Source organism: Calliopsis andreniformis, chromosome 6, assembly GCF_051401765.1.
Source record: "Calliopsis andreniformis isolate RMS-2024a chromosome 6, iyCalAndr_principal, whole genome shotgun sequence".
Taxonomy (NCBI): domain Eukaryota; kingdom Metazoa; phylum Arthropoda; class Insecta; order Hymenoptera; family Andrenidae; genus Calliopsis; species Calliopsis andreniformis.
This window is the reverse complement of record NC_135067.1, coordinates 4,174,868-4,198,125: the sequence shown is the minus strand read 5'-3', so window position 1 is coordinate 4,198,125 and position 23,258 is coordinate 4,174,868. Positions and strand designations below refer to the sequence as shown.

General features: G+C 38.6%; 1 protein-coding gene across 1 annotated transcript in view; it reads right to left on the bottom strand.

Moving 5' to 3' along the window:
- Positions 1 to 1,067: 1,067 nt before the first annotated feature.
- LOC143180419 (uncharacterized) overlaps positions 1,068 to 23,258 on the bottom strand; it is an 87,432-nt gene continuing 65,241 nt past the window's right edge. Inside the window, exons 4-7 of the mRNA XM_076380136.1 lie at positions 22,000 to 22,138; positions 5,597 to 5,786; positions 3,934 to 4,136; positions 1,068 to 1,202 (exon numbers count right to left, since the gene is read on the bottom strand). Of these exons, the coding sequence (XP_076236251.1) occupies positions 1,176 to 1,202; positions 3,934 to 4,136; positions 5,597 to 5,786; positions 22,000 to 22,138 (559 nt within the window). The 3' untranslated portion in view covers positions 1,068 to 1,175. The remainder of the gene's footprint in view (positions 1,203 to 3,933; positions 4,137 to 5,596; positions 5,787 to 21,999; positions 22,139 to 23,258) is intronic.

Below are 23,258 nucleotides of genomic sequence, written 5' to 3'. Positions count from 1 at the left end.
TAACCAGTACAACACACGATCCTTTGAACGACGATTGGACGTCAATTTCGATTTCTTCGAATATATGGAAAACTGTTCGCAATAGAAATGACTTCCATCGCGTTCGCCGCGAAAGGGACGCTGCGTCAGGGATCGAGAAGCGGCGCGTGTGAGAGAATCGCAAATCTGGTGCTCGGTATAAAATTTAAAAACGCGCGCTCGGTTCGCGATCGTTCCACGCCGAACGCGACGGAGCAACGACGATCTCGCTGCGTCTGAGAGGAAAAGGCTAACGATCGGGGTGAAGAAGGGCGAGAGATCTGTCGCGACCGAGATCGATGGGAAAAGTGAGGAAAATCGACGTCCAATCGGCCTCCGCGGGAACATAGGTTCTCGTTAATAAAAGATTTTTAAAATTGCACATCTCTCGATCGTCAGATACACACTTAACACTAGATCGTTCGCTGGCGTTCGAAGATCGATTTCGATTGGCGAGGGCTTCATACCCTTTGCTCTAAACCGAGAAATCCGAATCAGATTTGCATATACTGAAAAAGAGTCTGTATTCCAGTCTCTTTTTGATGTCTACTATATCCTGGAAAAGAAGTGTACAGCTTCGAATGCTCCCCCCGCCTCCGCAGGGCATTCACTCCTGACATGAAAATTTGTTGTCGAAAGTGCTTCTGGAGAATCGTCTTCGAAGGCCCGCGCGAATAAAACAAAAAGAAGAGGGATCCACGACGAAAAATGGGGCGGTGCTTATGCGCGTGCACTACCCCCAACGCGCATCCACGAACGTGATATAAATTCTTGCGTTTACTATCCTATATAGTGTTTATGTACAGCGCGTATTATAATAAGACTCGATACAAGTTAGCTGACTTCGTTTGTACTTGGGGCCTGGGCTCGATGGCCCTACGATGAAAACTTTACATATTTACAGCGACGCGAGACCGCGAGAACAGGAATAGGGGAACTGATAGGAAGATAGGAAAGAGAGAGATATAGAGATAGAGATAGAGAGAGAGAATGAAGAAAGATTGGAAAATTGTTCTGTTTTCTTCTTTTTCGTTTCACATTTCCCTGCTCTCGAACGTCTCTCGTTTTCTTCGCGGGGAGAGAAAGAGAGGAGCTTGACTTCATTATGTTAGAACGAGAGTGGTGGGCTGCGTCCTGAGCTGCTGATCACTCGCGATTCATGTGTACTCCGATCGCCAGCCGGTCTGAAACCAGACAAACAAAATCCATTTTTTTTTTTTTTCACCGCTACAAAACCTGTAAGGCTTTTCGTGTTTTATCAAGGAGCTTATGGAATTTAAAGTAAAATGATTACCACGTTAACTTTAGCGCAGGTTATCTTTTTATATTTCTTTTTAGGACTTATTTGTACATACACCCTCACTCAAAAGTATTGGAACACTTTCGCTTTGCAATGTAAATGATCAATGTTAAATCGCTTTCTTATACAAATTCCATTACGAATATCTATATGTTTAATGTTTTCTAAATCTGAATGGTGGAATTATTTGAATCCTCGAAATTGTTACGTGTTTACAGGACGTATCCCCGCTGTATTTTGTTCTGACACTACAACCAGTTTTTAACAATTCGAAAAAGTCTCAGGTCTATGGAACAATTAAACATCTGACATATTATAAAAATTAAAAACAGTGATAAAAATACGAAGTAAATATACAAGGTATTTGACAACAGATAAGATCAGAAATTTGACAGGATAATTCTACGTGTCAAAATAGATGGAACATCAAGAATGAGAAAAGTGTGCTTGGGGCTTTGTTTTAGAGTTATTAATTTTTACAAAAACGTTTAAAATATACGTGAAATGTGTCAGACTTACTTATTCTACTGCCAGCGTGCATTAGCTAGGGCAAACACAACGAAGTCAGATTAAATCCTAAGTAAGACACATTTTATGAATATTTTAGACAATTTCCCAATAATTAATAAGTCTGAAACGAAGTCTTAAATGATATTACGTCATTCTTGATTTTTGTCTTACTTTAACATGTAGAACATCTCTTCAAATTTCTGACACCTGTAATCGAACACTGTATAGATGAAAAGAAAAGAAATATTTGGTTACATTATAAGAAATAAATTATTTTAATATGGTGTAAAATAAAATATTTAGTGTTTAATGAAATTCTTTTAAGGTTTTGTAACTTTTTTTTATATGTTTGTTATGATTAAGCAAATGTCTCAATACTTTTGGGTGAGTGTGTATATACGTATGAATACATTGTGGACAAAAGGAAAATTTAAATAATAGGCGAAATGTAAGGACTTCGTAAGTTTACCAAAAGAAATTAGAAAATATCTATGGTGTATTGAATGAGAAGATAATTACATAGAAATATAATTAATATTAAATAAGGTTTGAGTCAAGTGGAACATGTTAAGGTCTAACTTAAGTCTAGTTCATATCAGTGGTCACAAGACAAACTAACATAAATCACAGGTACATATGTAGGCGTTCGATCATGACCTGACTTAATACAAGTGTCGAAACTGAATCACCTTGTCGATGGTTAATTTTATTGTTTTCAATAAACTACTATGAAATCATATTTCAAGTCTCAGTCGATGGCCTATTGTACATTTTACTACTAGTTTATTACTAGTCATTTCTATCAAATTATTTTCTACGCCAGTAAAGTGAATACAGTGTTAGTAAACATGAAGCATTCATTATAATTTTATATTTTTATGGAAGTGATATACCTCCTACAAAAAGTAAAAGTATGATAAATCAGTACAAACTACGAAGAATTCTTGCCTAGAAATGTTAGATAAATATTGCCTTCTGCGATGTAATAACAATTATGAATTTTCTTCGGAAAACAATCTACTAGTTTCGCATTTTCCTCCTAAGAAAACTGCCGATAGCAAGTGTTTACTTAACTTAAATGTCTTGAAACAATTAATAAGGACCACAAATAGTTTAATTGGACTGATACAGTCTTGCTAGTTTTCATATTTCTGATTGTACATATTAAAGATGGCTGTGGATAGGCTCAGTGTCAATGGCAGCAAGTGCTGTACTTGATCAAGATTTCCTTATATCCTAGTAAGTAATCGAACTCATAACATAGGTAGATAGGTAGATATAGGTACTAAAATCTTGTAATATGCATTATTTAGAATTGTGCGTAGTAAATATAATAATAATGAAAGTATAATAGAACATGCTTAACCTTGCTACGTTTCTCAGGTCTCTTTTTACCCAATTGTAGTTCTTGTTTCTTTCATTAACTTTCTTAATTTCCAGAAAAATGTGAAGTATTTATTTCTAATATCCACGCTCCTGATTTCTTGATATACTGAAAGCTCATTTGCTGTATTCATAATAACGTGTTGCTGGTTATCATTATTTCGTACAAGATGTTCAAGAGGAATTTAGCAGAATTAAGACTTCAATGATTTATACAATTAAACGTGTAATAATAGTTTATGGAAGGTAATATCTCAGAACTAAGTAGCTATCGACAAGATGCTTCAAATTTGAATTTAAAAATCGCAGTCTGATCTCATTTGAACTAATGAACTACAGCTAAAAATAGAAGAAAATCTGTTCCGATCGACGTTCGTATTCCATTTTACCCAAGTCGAAGCTACCCTTATCGATCAATCTCTTTCTATCCAGCTACAAGTGCCGTCACGATACGTCTATTCTTCGACGCTCTAAAACGAGTCCTTAAGCTCTGAAGATCCGAGGAACCCAGCGAAGGAGCCGTTTTCTCATATCTCCGAATTCAGACTGTTGAACGCGACGGTCCATCGATCATGATCAGAAATCAACCTTGCCAAGGTCGGGCGCATCGAGCTCTCCCAGGTTCATAGTGACACGTTGAATTAAAGAGCGACGGGGCTTATCGGGTTTCAATTGCACGTTAAAGGGAAGAGCGATTGGATAGAAAACGGGCGAGTACTCACCATTGCATTCGTCGTGGCGGCCAGCTGGAGACCCTGAAGACTCGTCATGTGATGAGAATGAGAATGCGAATGCGTGTGCGGGTGGATGGGGGGCGGCGCTGGTGGTGCAAATCCTTGATGAAGACCTCCGGCCACGCCGACACCCGTGTGATACATGTAATGCTGCATCGCCGGATGCATCGTGTGGTGATGTTGCGACGTACCTGAAACGATAACAAACCAACCATTTTTTACTTGATAAAAAATTTCCCGGCAATTTGGAATACCAATGAACGATTATTCCTTATATTCATTTTATGCTATGCAAACGATATCTTGTTCCAGTTAATGCTAAAGGAAATTAACTCTTGTATTTTATTCGTGTCAATTCGACCCGAATTTAAATTTAATGCTTAATACTTTTTTAATAAGAATTCAATCTGCATGAAATTCGCTCGCTTTTAATCGGAGGAAGTTATTTAAATCGTACCGATCTCCTAAACTGTGCTTCGTTGATTCCTTTATTATTAATAAATGCAAGTGATTTTTGACATTATAATTGGAATAAATGAATGGGTGTCTAAAAGAAGGGCGTATGTTAGAAACTTTTTGAAATGAATGTTTTCGAGGAATAAGGGCCAATGATGTGCAGAAAACGATTTGGTAAAAGGACTTACTTCATGTGGTACAGTTTATGACTTCTGGAGAACTTAAAGAATTTTATATCACGATGCCTTCAGTTTAGTACTTTTCATTTTTATATCCAATTTTCTGTTTATAGTTAATAAATATCTTCCTCAATATTGGATTATTATTCACTTTTCAAAATGGAAGAAGGGCGTACGTTACTCCAGCTGCTCCTTTAATTACTTCACTGAGCAATGAAATATTTTCCTGTTTCCCTCTAAATTTTATGAAATGTAGCATACGCCTTTCTGCCAGGCACCCATTCAAATTAGTATGCATTGGGAAGTAGAAACGAAATATGTGCATGCATCCAGACTGGGTCTTAATTTGATCAGTTACAGATATTAAAATATCGAGCAGGTGGTACGATTTATGTAACTATCCTCTCTTAGGGTCTAAGATACATAGGTACAGACATTTCTATCAAAATATAGTTTGAACTACTTTATGTGATATTTTGACCTAACTTATTTGTTCTACAACTGCGACTACTAAAGATATTAACAAACTTATAACGAAAATATACTACAACTAACTGTGATAGTTAGTTCATTAGTTCGTAATAGTTAGTTCGTTCATCTAACGCGATAGGTAAATACATATATTCAAGTACAAAATAAACACGTACTCCTCGGGTAAAAAGATTAATTTTCGTCCGAAATTTATTCGATGTATTGAAAACTCGCTGCATCGAGCTTACAAATACCAAGAAAAGTCATCTATATATGGATCAATTAATTTTTAATAGACGAGAGCTTAAAGAACAGTGATGATAATTCCAAAAATTTATATGCATGGTAATGAGCTAATAATAAGATACTATATTACTACTATAATAAAATACTATGCCACATTACACGACAATTACTTTTATTAATATTAGAATTAGCGTAACGGGTTGTGATTAGATAATAAATAGCTATTAGGAGACTTATATCGCGAATTATTATATTTCCTAAGAAGCAAGCAGTTAATTTGTTCGGTAGATTGAACTTACCCATTGGCGATCCGAATCCAGAATGGAAAGGCTTGTTATCGAGATCGAGATGACCACTGGCCTTGATCATATCACCCATAACACCGCCGAGGCCTAAGCAGCCGCCAGCCTTCTTCTTCTTGCTCTTCGACGAGAGTTTCCTGTTCCTCGTCTGAATGCCCTCCTTCTTCATCGTCAGCGGTCGGTTCACCTGCAAAAGTCGTAGCCAACAATTCGTTGAGTGGAACAGTTAATCTAACGCGGGACACGCGGGGGGCGGGGATTTGTAAGAAAACGTTTCGGTAGTTCTCTTAATCCTCGTGCACTGTTCAGATTACTATCACACGCAAGAATATATTACATTTTTATCGAGTTCATTTCTAATGCGGCAAATAATGGGAGTTGTAATTTCACGTGAAAATGTGCACCTACTTTGAATGTATTAGATATTATATAGAAATCGACGAAGTTATGTAAACTGAATCCTCATGAAAAAGGTATAAAAGATTGAGATTAAGTTTCGATGTAAATTGAATAGAACAGTGCATTAGGGTTAAGGGGGCATTTGTATTTGGTACAGTCAAAAAATTGGTTTTATGTTATTGCACTTTTTTAAACGATAATATTTCGCCTGAATTAGACGAAGCTATGAAGTTGTAATGATTTCAAGATATTGATGCTCGAATCATACTCCAACATTTCAAACTTTAGGAGATTTTGTTTCAGTCAGCAAATAGTAGATTAAAAGTATCTATAAGTAGATACCATAAATTGCTGTAGGTAGCTATATGTTTTTTCTCGAAATCGTATCTTCTAAATTGATTGTCATAATTTTTCAATAATAAGTTAATTAAAGTGTTTCCAATATTAGACACGTATAAAATTCATATCCAATTATCGTTCGTATTCAAATTATGTAAATATCTATAATAGATTATTTTATCGTTTTATTTTAGTACGGACAGTAACCATATTCGCAAAGATTAAAATTATCTTTGATTTTCCTGTCTTTCATCAATGTAACACCACTGCAAAGAACACATTATAGATTGGTTAATATAAAACATAGTTGTATAAGAATTTCACTGTTCTTTCTCAAAATGTAAATAAATTTGTATATAAAAATTCAACTTCCTTATTCCATTAATTTCTAATTCTACAAATTGTCCCCAAATAACCCGTCCAAGTAGGACTGCCACCAACAGTTTTACTTGACACGAGCTCGATGGTACACTTATGTTTTCTTGAAACTACTCATTCAAATTTAAAGCACCTAACATAAACCGAACTTAGAAGACTTTCATAGATATTTTATAAGTTTTTCTCACAATTAATGTAACGTAATATTAGCAAGGGAAAACAAATAAAATAGTTCATAGAAAAACAGTAGCTCTCTCAAGACATAATTATGCACGCCGAAGAATTTCCACTTCGATTAAGAATTTCACGGAGCAACAAACTTGTTAATTCCCGTCGTACACAGCATTAAATAATTACAGTTCAAGGAGTAATTAAGAGATTTGCATTCGTTCCACGGTGATTACACTACAAGCCAGCCGTCAGTTTATATGTAAATAAGGTACAAGTAAAAATTGCGCACTGTTCCTCTATGGAGATTCAAGGTTTTTCCGGAGGGGAGTTTTTCTCCCATGACTGAGAAACCCGCGTTATTTTTGTCTGCCCTCCAGACGAAGCGCAATTAAGGAATCCCTCAGATTCCTGGTAGTCTACGAGAGCCGGTGCAATTAACAAATCGACAGCGCAATTTTCGACGCCCTACGTCACCGTCGCAATTCCGACAACCATTACCCTCCATTCGCTCTTGCGAAATGTAATACACTTCCTCGGTAAAACAATGCGGTATAACTTGATTCAAAGCTGCCACGGCGACTTTGAAGTCGGACTTAGAACAGATCTAACTTATAAGAAGTGTACAATTAATTAAACCTTCACCTGCAAAGGCGCTGTGCAAGCGAAAATGGAAATAATATCATTAGTATACACAATAAGTACCTACAGAGTGTTTTATACTTGTGCCTATATTCGTTCTCATGTGTACAGAGCATTAATCAATTGTAGAAGCTACTATGGTGTAACTTTTCTTTCATCTACCTTGTTTCTAGCTTCTAGGTAACTTTCTAGTTTCCTTAGTTTTGTTGGAGAAAGTGTTATACCCTTCTTTAATTACCCATTTTAAAATAAACTCAAAACTATATCTGAACTACAGAGCCAAAGTGTATTTGTCACATATAAAATAAGTGGACTTAATATGTAGGTACTTGCTGTGGGGTCCAGATATGTAAAATGCACAGAAGTGCATTCTGGAGTTAAATATCTCAGAATATGGATTCTGAACTTATACTGTTCTTCATCTCACTAATTCAATTTGAACACGTGAATTCTTGAATCCTTTGAGAACTAACTCATGAATTCTGCAGGCTCATCTAGTTCAAAATTAACAGAAGATTAAATATGCACTCAATTCTAAATATGGGTACTGTAGTAGACACAGAAACTGTGCCACATTTAAAGTACCAATCCTTTTGATTTAGCTCTCGCATGCTCTCACTAACCTAACTCAGACGTCAATAGATAGTTAGACCTATCTGTGCGTTCCATTTCAATGTTCTCAGGTTAATCATTATTCAGTGATGGTGCAAGGAAGTGGTGTTATCAGAAAGTGTTTTTAAGTGGTGGACCGAAGGACTTTGAGGAGAGTAATTCGGCAAATTCGGCCAATTGCGTAATTCCGAAAAGTGTCGTTGACCGTCTGGACGTTGGCTTGGGTGGCAACGAGGGAGGAAGAAGACGAGAAAGAAAGGAACAGCGGCGGCTGGGGGAGGAGGACGAGGGAGGATGATGCCTCCACCGCCACCTCCAGCGGCTTGTTCGCGTATCCCACAATACCAGGAACCTTTTCCTTAAGTTGGCAGTTGCGTCACGTCGCGGCAACTACAAAGCGCGCCTCCACCTCCTCCCACCTCCTCTCAGCGCATTTCCCTTCCTCCCTGGTCCCCTCGATGCGGTGCAGCACACCACACTTGCATACCTAGTTATTTCGTACTTAAGTATTGCACGCGGCGAGCGCGCATCCGTGCACACGTATACAGCAGCACATAATTGGTCCTAAACTGAATGGACCGAGCAACTGTCACTCGCCGAGTCATCAAAATCATTTGGATTAGCGGGATGTGTTAGGTAAGATGTCGATAAAGTGTTTTGAATATCACTTTGCATGCAACTAAGTAGGACAAAAGACACTTTGCTGTCAAAAGTCTTTAGACTTTGATTATTCGCTTTTTGAAAGGTCTTATATCTTAAAATGTGTGATTCCGTAGGCTTTTCTTGCATTCTTTTATGAGCAAAGTACAGCAATTTTTGACGTTACAATTCAGACATTTTTTGGAGCGGAAAGATCAAATTTGAAGACAGTATAGCTTAATTACTTAAGAAGGAAGTCTTCTCATGGCTTTTATAATTCTGTCCATTTCGGTCGTGAGAATTCGAAAAATCAGAAAGATTTTCAATTTGGATGTGTGAAAGACAAAATGGACATCTACAAAAATAGCTTTCATTGACTAAAAGATGAGAAAAAACATGATTTTCTGTTAGTTTTATAATAAGTAATGATGACACATGTAATAAAGGGGATTGTAAAATATTAAATCATATGATGTAAGTTATAATAAAATTTTTCTCCTTAAGTAATTACGTATTACGATACGTCCAATTCAGATGCTATTATTCTAAAGAGATATGTAAATTTTACTGAAATATAAATACATGTATACATAACTGCTACACAGTTCAGTTTCTGTAAAAGAATACAAAAATAGCCCAAACGAACAGATTCTATATTACAAGACCTCCCATGTGAATCATGAATAGCTCAGAAACTAGACAGGATTGAGTTTCGATTAGGCTGAGTAAAAATCGAGTTTCACTTAAATTTCCATTAGATCCTAAATAAAAGAAATTGCTTAGATTTAGTTCGATTATAGTTCGGTTTAGTTAGTTTTTTAGTGGACATATTATGGTTTAGACTTTGAAATAGTCAATTACCAAGTAGGTAATAAATATCTTACAAATGATGTGCAACTGAATCTCAGTTAAGTTTCAACTAGAATTGTGTTACAACTGGACTAACCGTAAATCAGTTTTAGGGTCTAACGAATGTATCTCCAACTCCCTTTAAATAAGAGCACATCTACTTGTGTAATTCACATTAAGTTCAAATAGGTTTCATACCAGATTCTGTTTAAGTCTATATCAAATTTAACCTAGGCCAACGTAGATCTCAATTAATAGTTTTCCTTCGAACGTTTGACGAGCGATCAGTTGCCTGACCCCGATGCAATCTCCAATGGCCCCGCGATCCACAACAATTCCCGATCGTCAAGAGACCTGCCTCGCCAAGTTAGAGCAACGCGCAATTGAAAAGTGATAGATCAACCGGTCATGTTTGAAGCACGAATTGACATTCAGGTTGGGTCGCCGAGATGCATCGTGAATCACCGACAACGCAGCGGCCCATGAATAAACAAAGGATTATTAAACACGCATCAACTATGTACACGCCTAATGGAACTTCCTCCTGCTTTCCTTTCTTCATTCAGACACAAGGAGTGTTGGACACTTGGGTGAGAAATATCGTAGACGTAAATTATAAAGTAGATTACACTTTAATAATATAGATAATATATTTCAGTGACATTTCTTAAAACAACACTGATTATAATTAGTGGTAAGTTCAATAGTGATGAGAAGTTCAATATGTACTCGCAAAACCAAGGCAAGTCAAGTTAAAAATACAATCGATACAAAAAGATATAAGGAGATTCTCATTCATTACTCATAAAAGATGATATTTAATTGTATATACTTGTAAAGTACTCCAATTATATAAGCTGGCATCGAACCTGAAACGAGTTCCTATATAATTCGAATATGTACTCATAACTATTTAGAGATTTAAAAGAATTAAATCTTGCACAAGAAGTAATCCTATCTTGAAAGAGTATGCTATCGCTATAATGATCTTTGCGATTGGATCGTTATAATCTGTAATTGTTAGTATTGTCTTGATCATGTGTCGCTGTATAGTGACTCACATTAAATCACACAATTGCACAGGCTAAATAACTTTCTAGTTAAAGTATACGTAAGAAGTATAACAATTGCTGTCTTAAGTCTGAAATAGACCAGCTGTTTACTGTGGAAAGGATAACCAGACTAGATGATAGATTGGAATCGAAAATATGATGCATAAGTTTCTTGAACGAAACTGTTATAAAGTTGTTACAACGAAGATGCCTGGTGACTACTTAACAAAATCTTAGCAGAAAGATGGTCCAGCAGAAAAGAAACTTTACTATCGTTTCGTCGATGACTTTCGCCTTCCGTCATCATCAACGAGTCGTCCCATCGAACTGGCAGCAACAGCCGGGCCATCGGTGTCACGCGAAAACGCAGTATTTCAACGAATCGACGGATGAACCTTAATGAGTGAGGGGAACTGCACGCTCGCACAGGCGGGAGGAGCGCGACAGAGGAGAGAGCAATGAAGGCAGATACGAAAGCTCAAACCAATTTGAATACAATACGAGCGACTTTAATAGGAACGAAGCGACCGCTTTTTAGTCCTCGCTGGTATCCGAATCTGTGCGAGGTGCAAACAAAAGCGAGGGAATCGACGAAAAGCTGGAGGACAGGACGAAGAGAGGGACCAGACGAGGGAAGAGGAACGGAGAACGAATTTTAGGGGAGAACGGGAACGGAGAGCTGAGAGGGAAAAGGACAGGATGCTCGAGAGACTCGAATGCAGATTGATGTGGTCACACACGATGCAACCGCACACCGATTGCATACGAAATGGTTGAATCGCAGCGCGAATCCGTCGGGTAGGGTCAATGAATGAAAGATTGGAGACAAACCGCGTTCGTTCGAATTTTCCCGCTGATACTCGAATCCGAATTGGTCTGGAGGGTTCTTGGGATCGGTTATTGAGTCGACGTAACAGGAATTTCAATTGTGTGAATCATGACTGAAATGAATGGTGTTGAGTCTTTATTTTGGGTATGTTAGGTTGGGTTTGAGTTAGATTTGAGCTCGGTTCAGTTTTCTCGTTGCACCTTTGAAGTTGGAATCTGAGAAACCTTGTCTACTAAATCGATAAGGAGATAAGTAGATGGTTAGATGGACCTGGGTCTTTACAATACAAATCGGATTGTAAGTTAGATTACACTTCGATTACCTGTAATAGACCTAGGCAACTAGTGTCTTTGGTCTCGTAAAGAGGAATACTGTGCAAGTTTAAGTTCAGTTCAGCTTTAGGTTTAAGCTGGATTTGCAGTATGGTATTTATTTTACCTTTACAGTAAGACATTTTATTGCGATTAGAAACTAGGAAATAGCTAATGAGTAAACACTGATTAATAATGGAGTGTTACTCATTGCCATATTACTTGAACTAAACTCAGATTCAGTTTAGTTTGTGGAAATATAATTTTGTGTATGTTTCTTTAAACCCATGAGGGATATTTAAACCAAATAGATATTATTTAAAAACTGATCTATATTTTGAAAAACTTTATCTTATGCTATCCTATAATATCTTTAGGTTCTAACATATTGTTGCGAGCACCCGGTATACCGAATATATGTATACAGGAAGGATCAATAGATGTGAATGTGAACTAGATCTCAACAAACCTCAAACAATAGTCATTTTTGTCACGTATAAAGCAAGGTTAAGTTTTCTGTAACTCGTTCTTGCGACCATGATCGCCGTTTCTGTACTCTGGAATGCAAATGCAAATGATTTAGACGCGTGGTAGCAACGGGGTTCGAATGGAAGGTTCGCACAGTGGTGGCGGAGCGTCTCGTACATCGGTTCATCGGAGGCATATCAATTGGCGCGAGCGGGCCTTTACGTTTTTTCTTCGTAACACGATTTTACAACTTCCTTGCAAGTCACCCGATGCCGCCGCTTCGACGAACGAGCGAACGAGACTCTCGCAATCCGTGACGCATCGCGGTATCGATCCGTGATTTATCTGCAGGTTTAACTGTACGATCGTGATCGGCCTGCCGATTGAAGAGGAAATGTGAGAACCTTCGAGGATTATTTAAATTTTTCTCCCTGCGTTAGGGCCACTTTCTCGCTGCGTTAGGGCCACTTTCTCGCTGCGTTCGCTTGAAAATTCGCCGCCGAAAACAGGGGCGTCTAAATTCTATCCTAAAGAGAAGAGATATCCTGTTGTTTCCCCCGAGTTGACGGATAGGAGACGCCAGGTCCTAAAATTATTCCGCTTATCGGTCAATCGCAGTGTCAGCCGCGCACACGCGCATTTCCAAGCGCCGTATATAAACGCTGGCTCACACGGACTCGACGTGTCTGACGGTTCACGATCGAGATCTGTATCGCAAAGGACAGGGTGTCGTCTGTAGCTGGTTAGAAATTCTCCAGGTTTGTCTCCTGCTCCCCCTGCCTATTCCATTTTAAATTTAAATCTCCAGCGAGACTTTGATCCAACTCTTGCCGAATTTGCTTCCTAACGGGTCACCGGGTCCCCCCGAAACGAAAATGAAAACAGGAGGAATCAAGGACTCCCAATTTTCTGAGGGTTCCTCGATCCTCTCTTCACTCTCCAAGACACTCGATACTGGTCACGAAACCGATTTCATATCGAATACCGAACAAAGTGGCAATATCCGAGCGAACAACGTATCCTGAGAACGCCGACGGTGCCGTCGTCCTTTTGTTCAGCTTTTACACCGACTACATTCTCTGAAAGAGGGAACCACGAGCCGAAACGTCGACATGATCATCGTTCGACCGACTCGAGGAGCCGTGTAATGCTAGAAGGTCGACATTTCAGGTGCCTCCAGCTGGAATCTAAGGAGGTACCAAGATACACCAGGGGGAGGAACAGAGAGAGACAGAGGATGAGTCCTTCCTCGAATTGTTCGCACGAGCAGCATCTCCGATTACGGCTGACTTTGTCGTCCAAGATGCTCCTCGTTCTCGCGTGTACTTCAAGATCCTTTCATCGCGATGAAAGTTCAGCATGCTTCGCTTCCCGGCATAGGTACCGAAACCAATTGTTCCCTGCGGAACTGCCTCTTTCGGGGACGAGGATTTAATTAGTCGTGACAAGTGCGCAAGTCCACGAGTGCTCTTGAACATTCTTCGCTTAACCTTTTGGACTTCTTTCCGCATTTGACGCTCTGGTGTAACTGGTTTATAAGCATTTTATTGCATATTTATTTGTCTTCGATAATGAAAGTGGTCTAAGTTGCAAATTTAAGAAGAATGGAGTTTGTCACTTATTCTGCGTAGCATCGATATACAATACAGTAATGTGGAACCATTTTTGAATGAAGAATATTCACAGGATTAGGGCAGTTCCATAGTTAATGTCATATATGAAATTATAATTTTATAGAAGCGTAATTTAGAGTCATAGATTTTATGAACCTTGACAGATTAAAATGGGAATGAAAAAATTAGTCTAAACAGGAATAACAGTAAATTTGAACTTAAGATATGGATTAAAGTCAATCAGACTTAATTCTGAATTCTGAATTATACGTTGTGGAATTAAGTTCCAAACCAAGTTGGTTAGGGTCAAATTAGCTGAGTCCAATTTTTGGAATAGGCTAGAGAAAATGTGAAAGTGAGTTAGATTCCAGTTCAACTTGGTTAAATTCAAGTCAGCCTAGTCAGACCTATTAATCTTATGTTGAATCTGAGTTAAGTTCCAGATGACTGGTAGTTCTGTTATAACTTAACTTAAATGAGATTCCAATTTGACTTAGTTCAACTTAAATTATCATGGATATAGTTGTTAGTTTCATGTCAACTCAAGGTTAAGTCTGAGAAAATTCACACCTAAACTATGAGTTAAGTCAAGTTAGATTCCAATTTGACTCACTTAAATTAGTTTTGCATTAGATCTAGAGATCAAGTTATGTAATGAATTAAGTTTTAGGTAGGTCCCAATCCAAGTGGACTAGATCTGAACTACTCAATCATATTACGCTTGCTGGCGTTAATGTTGTGTTTGGATTAAGATCATCTAAAACTAATATGTAGATAAAACCAAATCAGCTTCACTTCAACTTGTTTCAACTCAAATTAACTCCGTCAATTTTCGTTAAATATAAATTCGAGTTACGTTATGTTTGATATAAGTTCTCCATTTCCTCGCACTAGTTCCTCAAACACTCCTTCAACTATAGGTATATACAACAAAAGCACCTTCAATATCTTCGCCTCATTCTTCAACCAAAGAGGAGCCATCTTTCTTCGAGGAATTCTAGCAGTGACCTCCATGACCTCTCCATGGCACGGTACCTCCGCTCGGTCAGGATTTCGGGCGACGATTACCATATTTCGAGCAGCCAGTAGCTCAACGCCAGGCACGAATAATCCGTGTATTTTCGACTAGCTCGGCCGTGTGCGAGCTCAGCCATGGACGCTATCGGTCTGCTCTATCTTAACGACGCCAGATCTGTCGTTCTCTGTCTCCCCCATCTTCCCGCCCCCGCCCTCCTTTCTCTTTCCTGGGCCAGCATCTATCTTGAATCTCGAGGCAAACCCGAAGGAGAGGTACCCGATGTGGTGGCAGGTACAAGAGAAACTGCCGGAGACTGCTCTCGAAATGATTGATATCTGCCTCGCTCCTCGTTACATACTTGGTAGCGATCGATTTTTTTTCCTTGCTGTTCCTTTTTGCGCCCGCTCCCCTCGCAGTCGGCTCGTTTATTTGCCTCGTCAGCATCCGGGATCTTTAATTTCGTTTGCTAGGATACAGGCTCTATGCTTTTGTCAGGTGTGTTCAGAAAGAGCATTTGACAATCTAATATCAATGCATAGCCAATTTGACCAACTGTATGTGCTCAGAAATGCACCAGATCATTTATAGATTATGTTGCTGTAAATGCATTTGTGTTACAGCGATAGATGTTTTCTGGTCGATTGAATGCTCAGCAAAGGCGTATCCCGCACTCACGTGAAAATACTTCGCCAAGTTGACCAATTATTCGCCTTCAAAAGCATGAGGGACTATTTGTAAGTTATGTTCAATAAATACTTACTGGTTGTATTTTAGCGATACCTATATTGGTTTTAGTGCACGAGATATTTCTCTAGAGAGATTTCTCTAGTACTATCTATTGGGATATTGCTACTTATCCTTTGTTGAATCCTTTTAAAGTATTTTAAAGTTCCACATTGCTACCCCATATTATTCCTTTGACCCCTAAATCATGTGACTCCTCGACTTGCTGGTTCTAATTTTAGTCACGTTAGAAATTAAATTCAAAATAGAAATTATCTTACAGTATAAACTTCACAAACAACTAAAAGCAAAACTTTCGAAAACTTGAATATTGGAATATTTAATAATAACTCATTAATCCCTTATAAGAAGATGTCTCCTTCTTAATTTGTCTATCAAACCATCAGAATAACGTAGCAATTTTTAAAAGATGTTACGATACAGTAAGATTTCGAGCCAAAGTTTTATCCTCATCAAGTATCAGTTTCCATTTTATTCTTTCCTCAAACATTTCGATGTCTAGGTGGAACCTTGACGAGTCCACGAACCCCGGGCTTCGTGTCGACTAATCCGAAAGCGAGTCTGTGTCGACCGATTGTTCGGACATCGACTATTCCAAGCGGGCATCCTTTGCCAGGGGACGAAGAGAAGACATTCGGATGGACGCGGTGCCAGAGACTGTAACGTGTCGGCTTAACGTCAACGAAGACTATCACTTGCTCCACCAGCGGACCCGCTTACCCACGCTTGCTTTAAGTATGTGCGAGCGCTGAATGATCGCGCCAAAGTCGTTTCGTTTTAAAATAAGCAGGTGAATGCTCGTTGAACTGGCGAAACTATATTTGACGGTAAGTATATGGACCTTTTGATAGACTTTTCCTTGAAGTGTGCTTTATGATAATATAAGACTGCATGGTGGCACACAAGTTTATCTATGGAGAGGAACCATAGTAGAGGAATGACAGTGAGTCAAGACACGTAACTAAGGCGTCAGTATTAGGTTTTGATTTAAAAATTTCAATTTCTGAATATTTGAAAACAAAAGTTTCAAATCTTGAGAATCTGAAAATTATTAAATTTCAATATTTAAAAATGTAACTAAAATACTTAGCTATTGGAGTATTCGAATATTTGAAATGTTTGGGCTTTGGAAATTAAAAATCACTAACATTGAGAAAAGGTTCAATATCTGAGATTCTGAATTCTTGAATAATATGATACTTGGACATAATGATAGTATCATTTGATAGTATCATTATGCTTCTACATAATGATACTATCAAACAAAGGTAACATCTCCAAATCACCCGACTACTGCGCACCAGTCGTACCAGTATCGCCTCAAACTGCCCTACACCTTGCGTCAAACAGTAGCAAACGTATTTCGTTACCCGCAACACGTTCAACATGGCAGAGGGCGAAGAAGCTCGTTCGCGACAGTCACCGAATTTATTCCCCCTCGAAGCGTGTACGGCGTCCCGTGTCGCTAGGCATTGAACGGCGGAAGGGAGACCTACGCTTAATTAATGATTACCAGGAAACGTGTCTGGGCCTTGCCTTTATGTCCAGCATTAACCACCATGGTGTTCTGCGAGGATCACGGTGCTGCTGGCCGCGCGCCATCTCCACGACCTTCTCTTGCCTACCTTCTGCTACAGATCGGACCAGATAAACGTCACTAGCCACAGAAGGAAATGCGAATGAAGGAGTCTTTCAGCTGCAGGGGGTTGGACAGGGCTCGACCGTTTTCCTTCAGTATTTTCAGCGAGGGCAAATTGAGTCGACCAAATCGTCAGCATCTGTCATCAGGATCGCGTGAAGATCTACGAGGAGATCGCGAATGAGACTCATCAGCAGATGAGACGAAGTGACTGATACACACACAGGAACGGGGAAAAAGGCGTGTAAATTTGGATATACTACTTGCTCGCTGGTCAAGCTCATTGAACGAAGTGTGCAACAGGGTCCAGGGTTGGGGGGCAGAGGACAGTGGGCCTCGTTGTTCGTTCGTGACAACGGGAGAGAGAAACAGAGGGACTTCTGTGACGGGACCGAGCGTAACGAGTGTTCAACGGAGAAATCGCGAGCCAATTAACGCGAGTCGCAAATGAATCGTCCGCCTCTTTTCAGCCCCCTTCGCCCCTTTTCACTCTCCTTATCGAGATCATAAGAGAGATCGCGCGCTCCGATTCGAGATAGCGGAGCCAGACGCACGCCTCGAGAGAAATGCGGGTAATTTTGAGATAGCCTATGCGTTCGTCGGAAATTATTCTTAGTCATGGTCGTTGGGGGCCATTTCGCTGGACAACTGCACCGTTTCCAGGCACTGAATGGACAAAAGGTCGGGCCTGGGTTAAGCCTAGACAAGATACACGGTGAGGGGTAAAAATGAGCAACAAAAGTAAAAGGAGAAGGTAAAATTGTGTGACTATTTTCTGGTTGCGAGGAAAATTTTTCTATAGTCTTCTATATTAACCCTTTGCGCTGAAAATACTTCTCTAGGGTGCGGACAATACATGTTTGGTGTTGTACTTGTAATTAGTTGGAATGTACCTCTCAAACACTCGAATATACTGCAATAGAAAAAGAACCCGTGTTGCTGTAAGATTTAAAATTAGCTGAAGAAAAACCAGAGTGCAGCGTTAATCCATTCACGGAGAATAATGAATTAGAATTTACTAGAATCATGGTGCATGACTAAACCCAAAACGCGTTTGGGTTTAGTTAGCTGTTTTTAATTTAATTTACGAAGATTATAAAATTAATAAATATTCATTGGTAATAATTTCCAGTTTCTTCTTTAATCTTATATCACTTAGCTTGTTTTTTAGTGTTCAATAATTTACTTCCTTACCACAGTCTTGTGTCTATAATGAATACAAAAATACTGTGAGAATGGATTAAGTTTGCAAAAGCTGTTTTTTATTGAAACAATTTTTCAACTGCAACAAGAACTTTGAAGTCTTAGTTTCTCATAATTCTAAAATACATTTTAAAAATTTGTTACACTTTATACTTTTATATTTCGGAGCTCGAAAGCAATCTTTCATGTTTCCGTAAAAAAGCTGAAATCTGATGAGTTTGACTGTCAACAAATCCACTACACGCTTATTTTGAACATGTCAGAGACTCAGTATTAATTGAGATTATTATTATCTGACGGTGACCTAGTTCAAACGATTCATAACTTTAATTCGCCTCTTTAAATTTAATTCACATTTATATTAAACCAAGGAAAGATAAAAAAACTAATGCATATGTGACAAATATTTAAATCCAAATACGAACATTCCCTGTCCAGCGGCACAATTAGAAAAAATCACGGAGCAGGCGTTTCTAGAAAGATTACCTACTCTAGCTAGAAATAGACACAACACATTTCTCGCTTATTAAGGCCGACGCCCACTCATGGTCTGGCAAAGATTTCCGCCTCGCGGAAATCCACGTCGCGGTTCACGGCTGGAGGCCAACTTGCACCATCGTTCCTAGGTGAAATAGTGTTCCTGAGAAAAACTCGTCGGATCAGAGCATTTCCTTTTCCCCCTCCTCCTTTGTCTTTTCCAGTTCCACTCTTCTGCAGTGCTTGCTTCCGCCACTTCCTGTGTCACACGCCGTTGAGCACGCTCCACCCCCTTCGTTCGAAGGGGGACCTTAGCGACACTCTTCGCGCGTCCGGCAAGATAGAAAGTGCCCTAATTGTTGATACAACAGAGGGGTCCATCGTGAATCAAAGGGTCGTGTCGAGTGGCCACCCAGTCGTTTGGGGTAAACAATGCAGCTTTGGCTCAATTTATTCTCCCTTTGCGCTGGGTAGATATTTCTTATATATTTGACGAGTTAGGTATAAAGTGGACTTTTAAGAATTAGGAATTTAGTGCCTCTCGCAAAACTAAAAAGTGTTTCATAGTGAGTTTAAAACTACTGTAGTGTAAGTCTGAACGTTTGAATGATGTTTATGCAAGATGACCCGTAAGTACCTTTATCGCGAAAAAATTGAGTAATTGGTTTCTTAATATATACGATAAAAATTTTAGAAACTTGTTCTTTAGAAAGTCATTATCAAGAATCAGTAAAGTAAGTGTCTCAGTAGCTGACCATGTCCAAGTACTTGGACACTGATGCTAATTTTATTCAATTTTAAATTTGAATTCTAATGTGCCTAAAAAAAGATATGAAAAACAAAAAATTGTATCATAAAATAGCTATATTTAGCTACTGGAATGCAATTCAGCATTTCAAATGCCCAGTGTTGGGACAGTTGCCTTATTCAAATAATTGAATTTTATTCTTAAAATCAGTGTCCTAGTGTTTTAATGTTGAGTCAAACATTCTTGAATTGACTATCTTATTTTTGTTTTGTGGATAAATTTCTGGTGTGATAGTAGCGAATTTAAGTTCTCAATAACCATGTTCTATCTAAAATTGCACGCAAATACGCTACCAACTGCAATTCCCCTAACAAAGATGCAAGATCCGTGTAAGCTGAATCTCGGAATTAGATTCCCTGGTAAAAGCTTGACAATGGATTTCGAGAGGCTGGGTCGACAATGGCAATCCGATATTACGTTACCCACCCCGGTTTACATTCTCTGCGCTAAAGCGACGATCGGTGGCTTCGACGGTGGCCAAGAACGACCTTTTGCCTTCGATATTTATCGAGAGGAAGCTTTCTTTTATTACGCGGATCTCGTATCCGTCGTTTAATACCCAGCTCCTTTGTCGGTGTCTCGCTTTTCAAAAACATTGTTTCGAGTGGCACAGATCGCGGAAGAGGATCTTGCCTGCGTGTCTCCCGTATCCATCCTCCTTGAAACCTCAGCCGTCTTTCTCTGCACCTTGGGAAGGGAAGTTCCTTCATCCCAAGGGGAAGTGGACACAAATCTCGTCGAAGTTACCGAAGCGTTTTGGATTGTGATGCGAGAGAAATGTTTCCGAGTTGGAAAGCAAACTAACTGTGACTTCATGTGAACTAGACATACATATGTATACCCATATACCCTAAATAGCTTTATATGTCCATTACGTTTAACATATATTTCTGCTAGTTTATCTGGAAAGTTTATGCTAATTTTGAAACAAAATAGGAAGCCTTGTATTTTAATGTATTATTAAAACATCAGGCGCCTTTTGAAAAATTGGAAGTTTTAATTTACTGCACAGATTGCAAAAGACTGTAGAAAAATATTGTGTATATCTAACTGAATAAAAACACAAATACATTAAAATATATGGCTTCCTATTTTCCTAAGAATCGACGCGAATTTTTCAGATGACTCAATACAATACTGTTTTGTAGAAGGTGGTCTGTGAGTTTCATTATTCTTTAAAAACTGAATAAAGTTTTGCCTCTGACTTTAGAAATTTGTTTCCTGGAAACTTATTGATTAAACTCACGTTAAAGTAACAAATAAAAATAATGGAAACCTTCTTTAAATTTTTATTGTTAATATAAGTGTTATTAGAATCACCACATAAATTTTCTTTTACTTGTAGCCTAACACAACTATTAAAGTATACATTTACACTTAATACATATTACTCATTTTCTGGTGCAGAATGCATGCTTTCTTCTTTCAGTTCTAATTACATACGGCGTAAACGATTGCCGATTATAAATTTGAAAGTAGTCAAAAGAAACACATTTTGTAATACTTGTTAGAGAAACACACTCTAGAGGTACAAAAGTGAGACTCATAACATAGTAGAATCTTATATCACACTATATGAATTAAAAACAGAAATATATGTAACCTGTATGATGAATATTTTGTAAACAAAATGTTGATCTATTGAACAAGATCAATCCCTCAGCAACGGGCTCTGTATCTTGTACAAACTCCCATTTTCCTCGCAGTATTATAACGTGCACATAGTACGCATCTTGTCATAATTCAACTTCAAAAAATTTGTCTAAATAATTTTAAATAATCTCCATAATTGTAAAATGCATATGAATCGTTCAATTTAAAAACAAAACATGAAGCTGTATACAGATATAATGTTTATTTTTCTATGCACAGTGTTTCTGCAGGTCAAAATAGGCACTGCTTGAATGGTCAAAGACGCTAGAGTATTCTTTTAGTCTCCACAAGAAATACAAAAATTGACAAGGGTTACTTCTGTTATGAGCCCCTCAATTGAATTAGTTCGAATACCACGACACACAAACGCCATCTTCTAAAGGTGAAAACCGTGTAAAGTCATAGCTAACCCCATATTTCGAAGAAGGGTTGAAGCTGCGAAGTCACAGGAGTTCGCAACAAAATCGCGTCTACTGTGATCACAGCTTTGGAGAGCGACCGGAACGCGATCACGGCACGGAAATATCGATGTCGAGTGGATGTATGATCGATTACTTACGTTGTGGAGCTTGTAGTAGAGGCCGCACGCGTTGCAGACTGGCTCGCCGGCCTGGTTCCTCCGCCAGAGCGTGGTGGTCGCGGTCTTGCAGTTGGCGCAGCTGGTGCCCGCCCGCCTCGCCGCGCTCTGCAGCGACAGTTTTGGAAAAGAAAACACACAGATATCACACCTGCAACGGCCACGTGATTCCAGCAACCGCATCCCCGATCTTTATCAGAGAACTTATGAAATATGATTTTGGAATGGCTCGAAGATTATTCGCGATGCGGTTACTGTCACTGAGAAGATGAATCCCTTCAACCCCTTGCCTCACGATTCTTCGTAGACCAGAATTATTTAAATAAAAGAAGAATATGTAAATTCACTCGGTAGGTAATTCATTGTTGCAAGATAAATGAACAAGCCACGACATTCCTTTGATGTACATTGACTCACGGATCACTGATAAAATACATAGCGAGCTGTTTGTGGAAGGGACCACTGACAACATACTCGAAAAAAAACGCTTTTGATACAGTGTTGTCTCGGTATACGTTTCATGATACACTCATGTTCTTTGATACTATTTGTTGATTACTTGAATCGTGCCTTTGACAAGATAAATATTCTTAACTTATTGCAAATCATGAAGTTGTATTCAGGTAATATACGATGTCTCTACGAATACATTCGCGGATGTAAGGCAAAACGATTTATGTCACATTTTCAGAAAATTTGAGTGAAATGTTTTAATTGATGACGTTAAAGGAAGAAGAAGTTTTTGACTTAAAAATATGAACTCAAGAAGAGCCAAGTTAATAAAACAGTATTAAAACTACAAATTTTAAACGCCAATATCTCGAAAACGAAAGCATGTAACTTAGATCATTTTGTCTAACAATCAGAGACAGAAGCGTTCTGACGAACCTGTACAGAGAAAACACTGTAATTTCAAATTGTACCAAAAAGATTTTGCAACCTTTTCTTACTTGATAATTTTGACAATGTAACACAAAATGTAGCTGTTTCAGTACTTGGAACACAATTTGTACCACGAGTAGGACTTGATTTTATTGGTAAGGCAAGCGGCTAAGTTAAAGTAAAATCTTGGCAAACCATTGAACCTAAGAAGGATCGAAGACACCTCTGATGCAAATGCTTTTACGGGAAGTAGAGATTTTCATGGAATAGGTCGCGCCACTTCTGGAGTCGTCTTTCAAACTTTTTCAGGGCAGAAGGATCGATCAAGGAATTCGTTTCGGTTGACCTGCTCTTAGAAT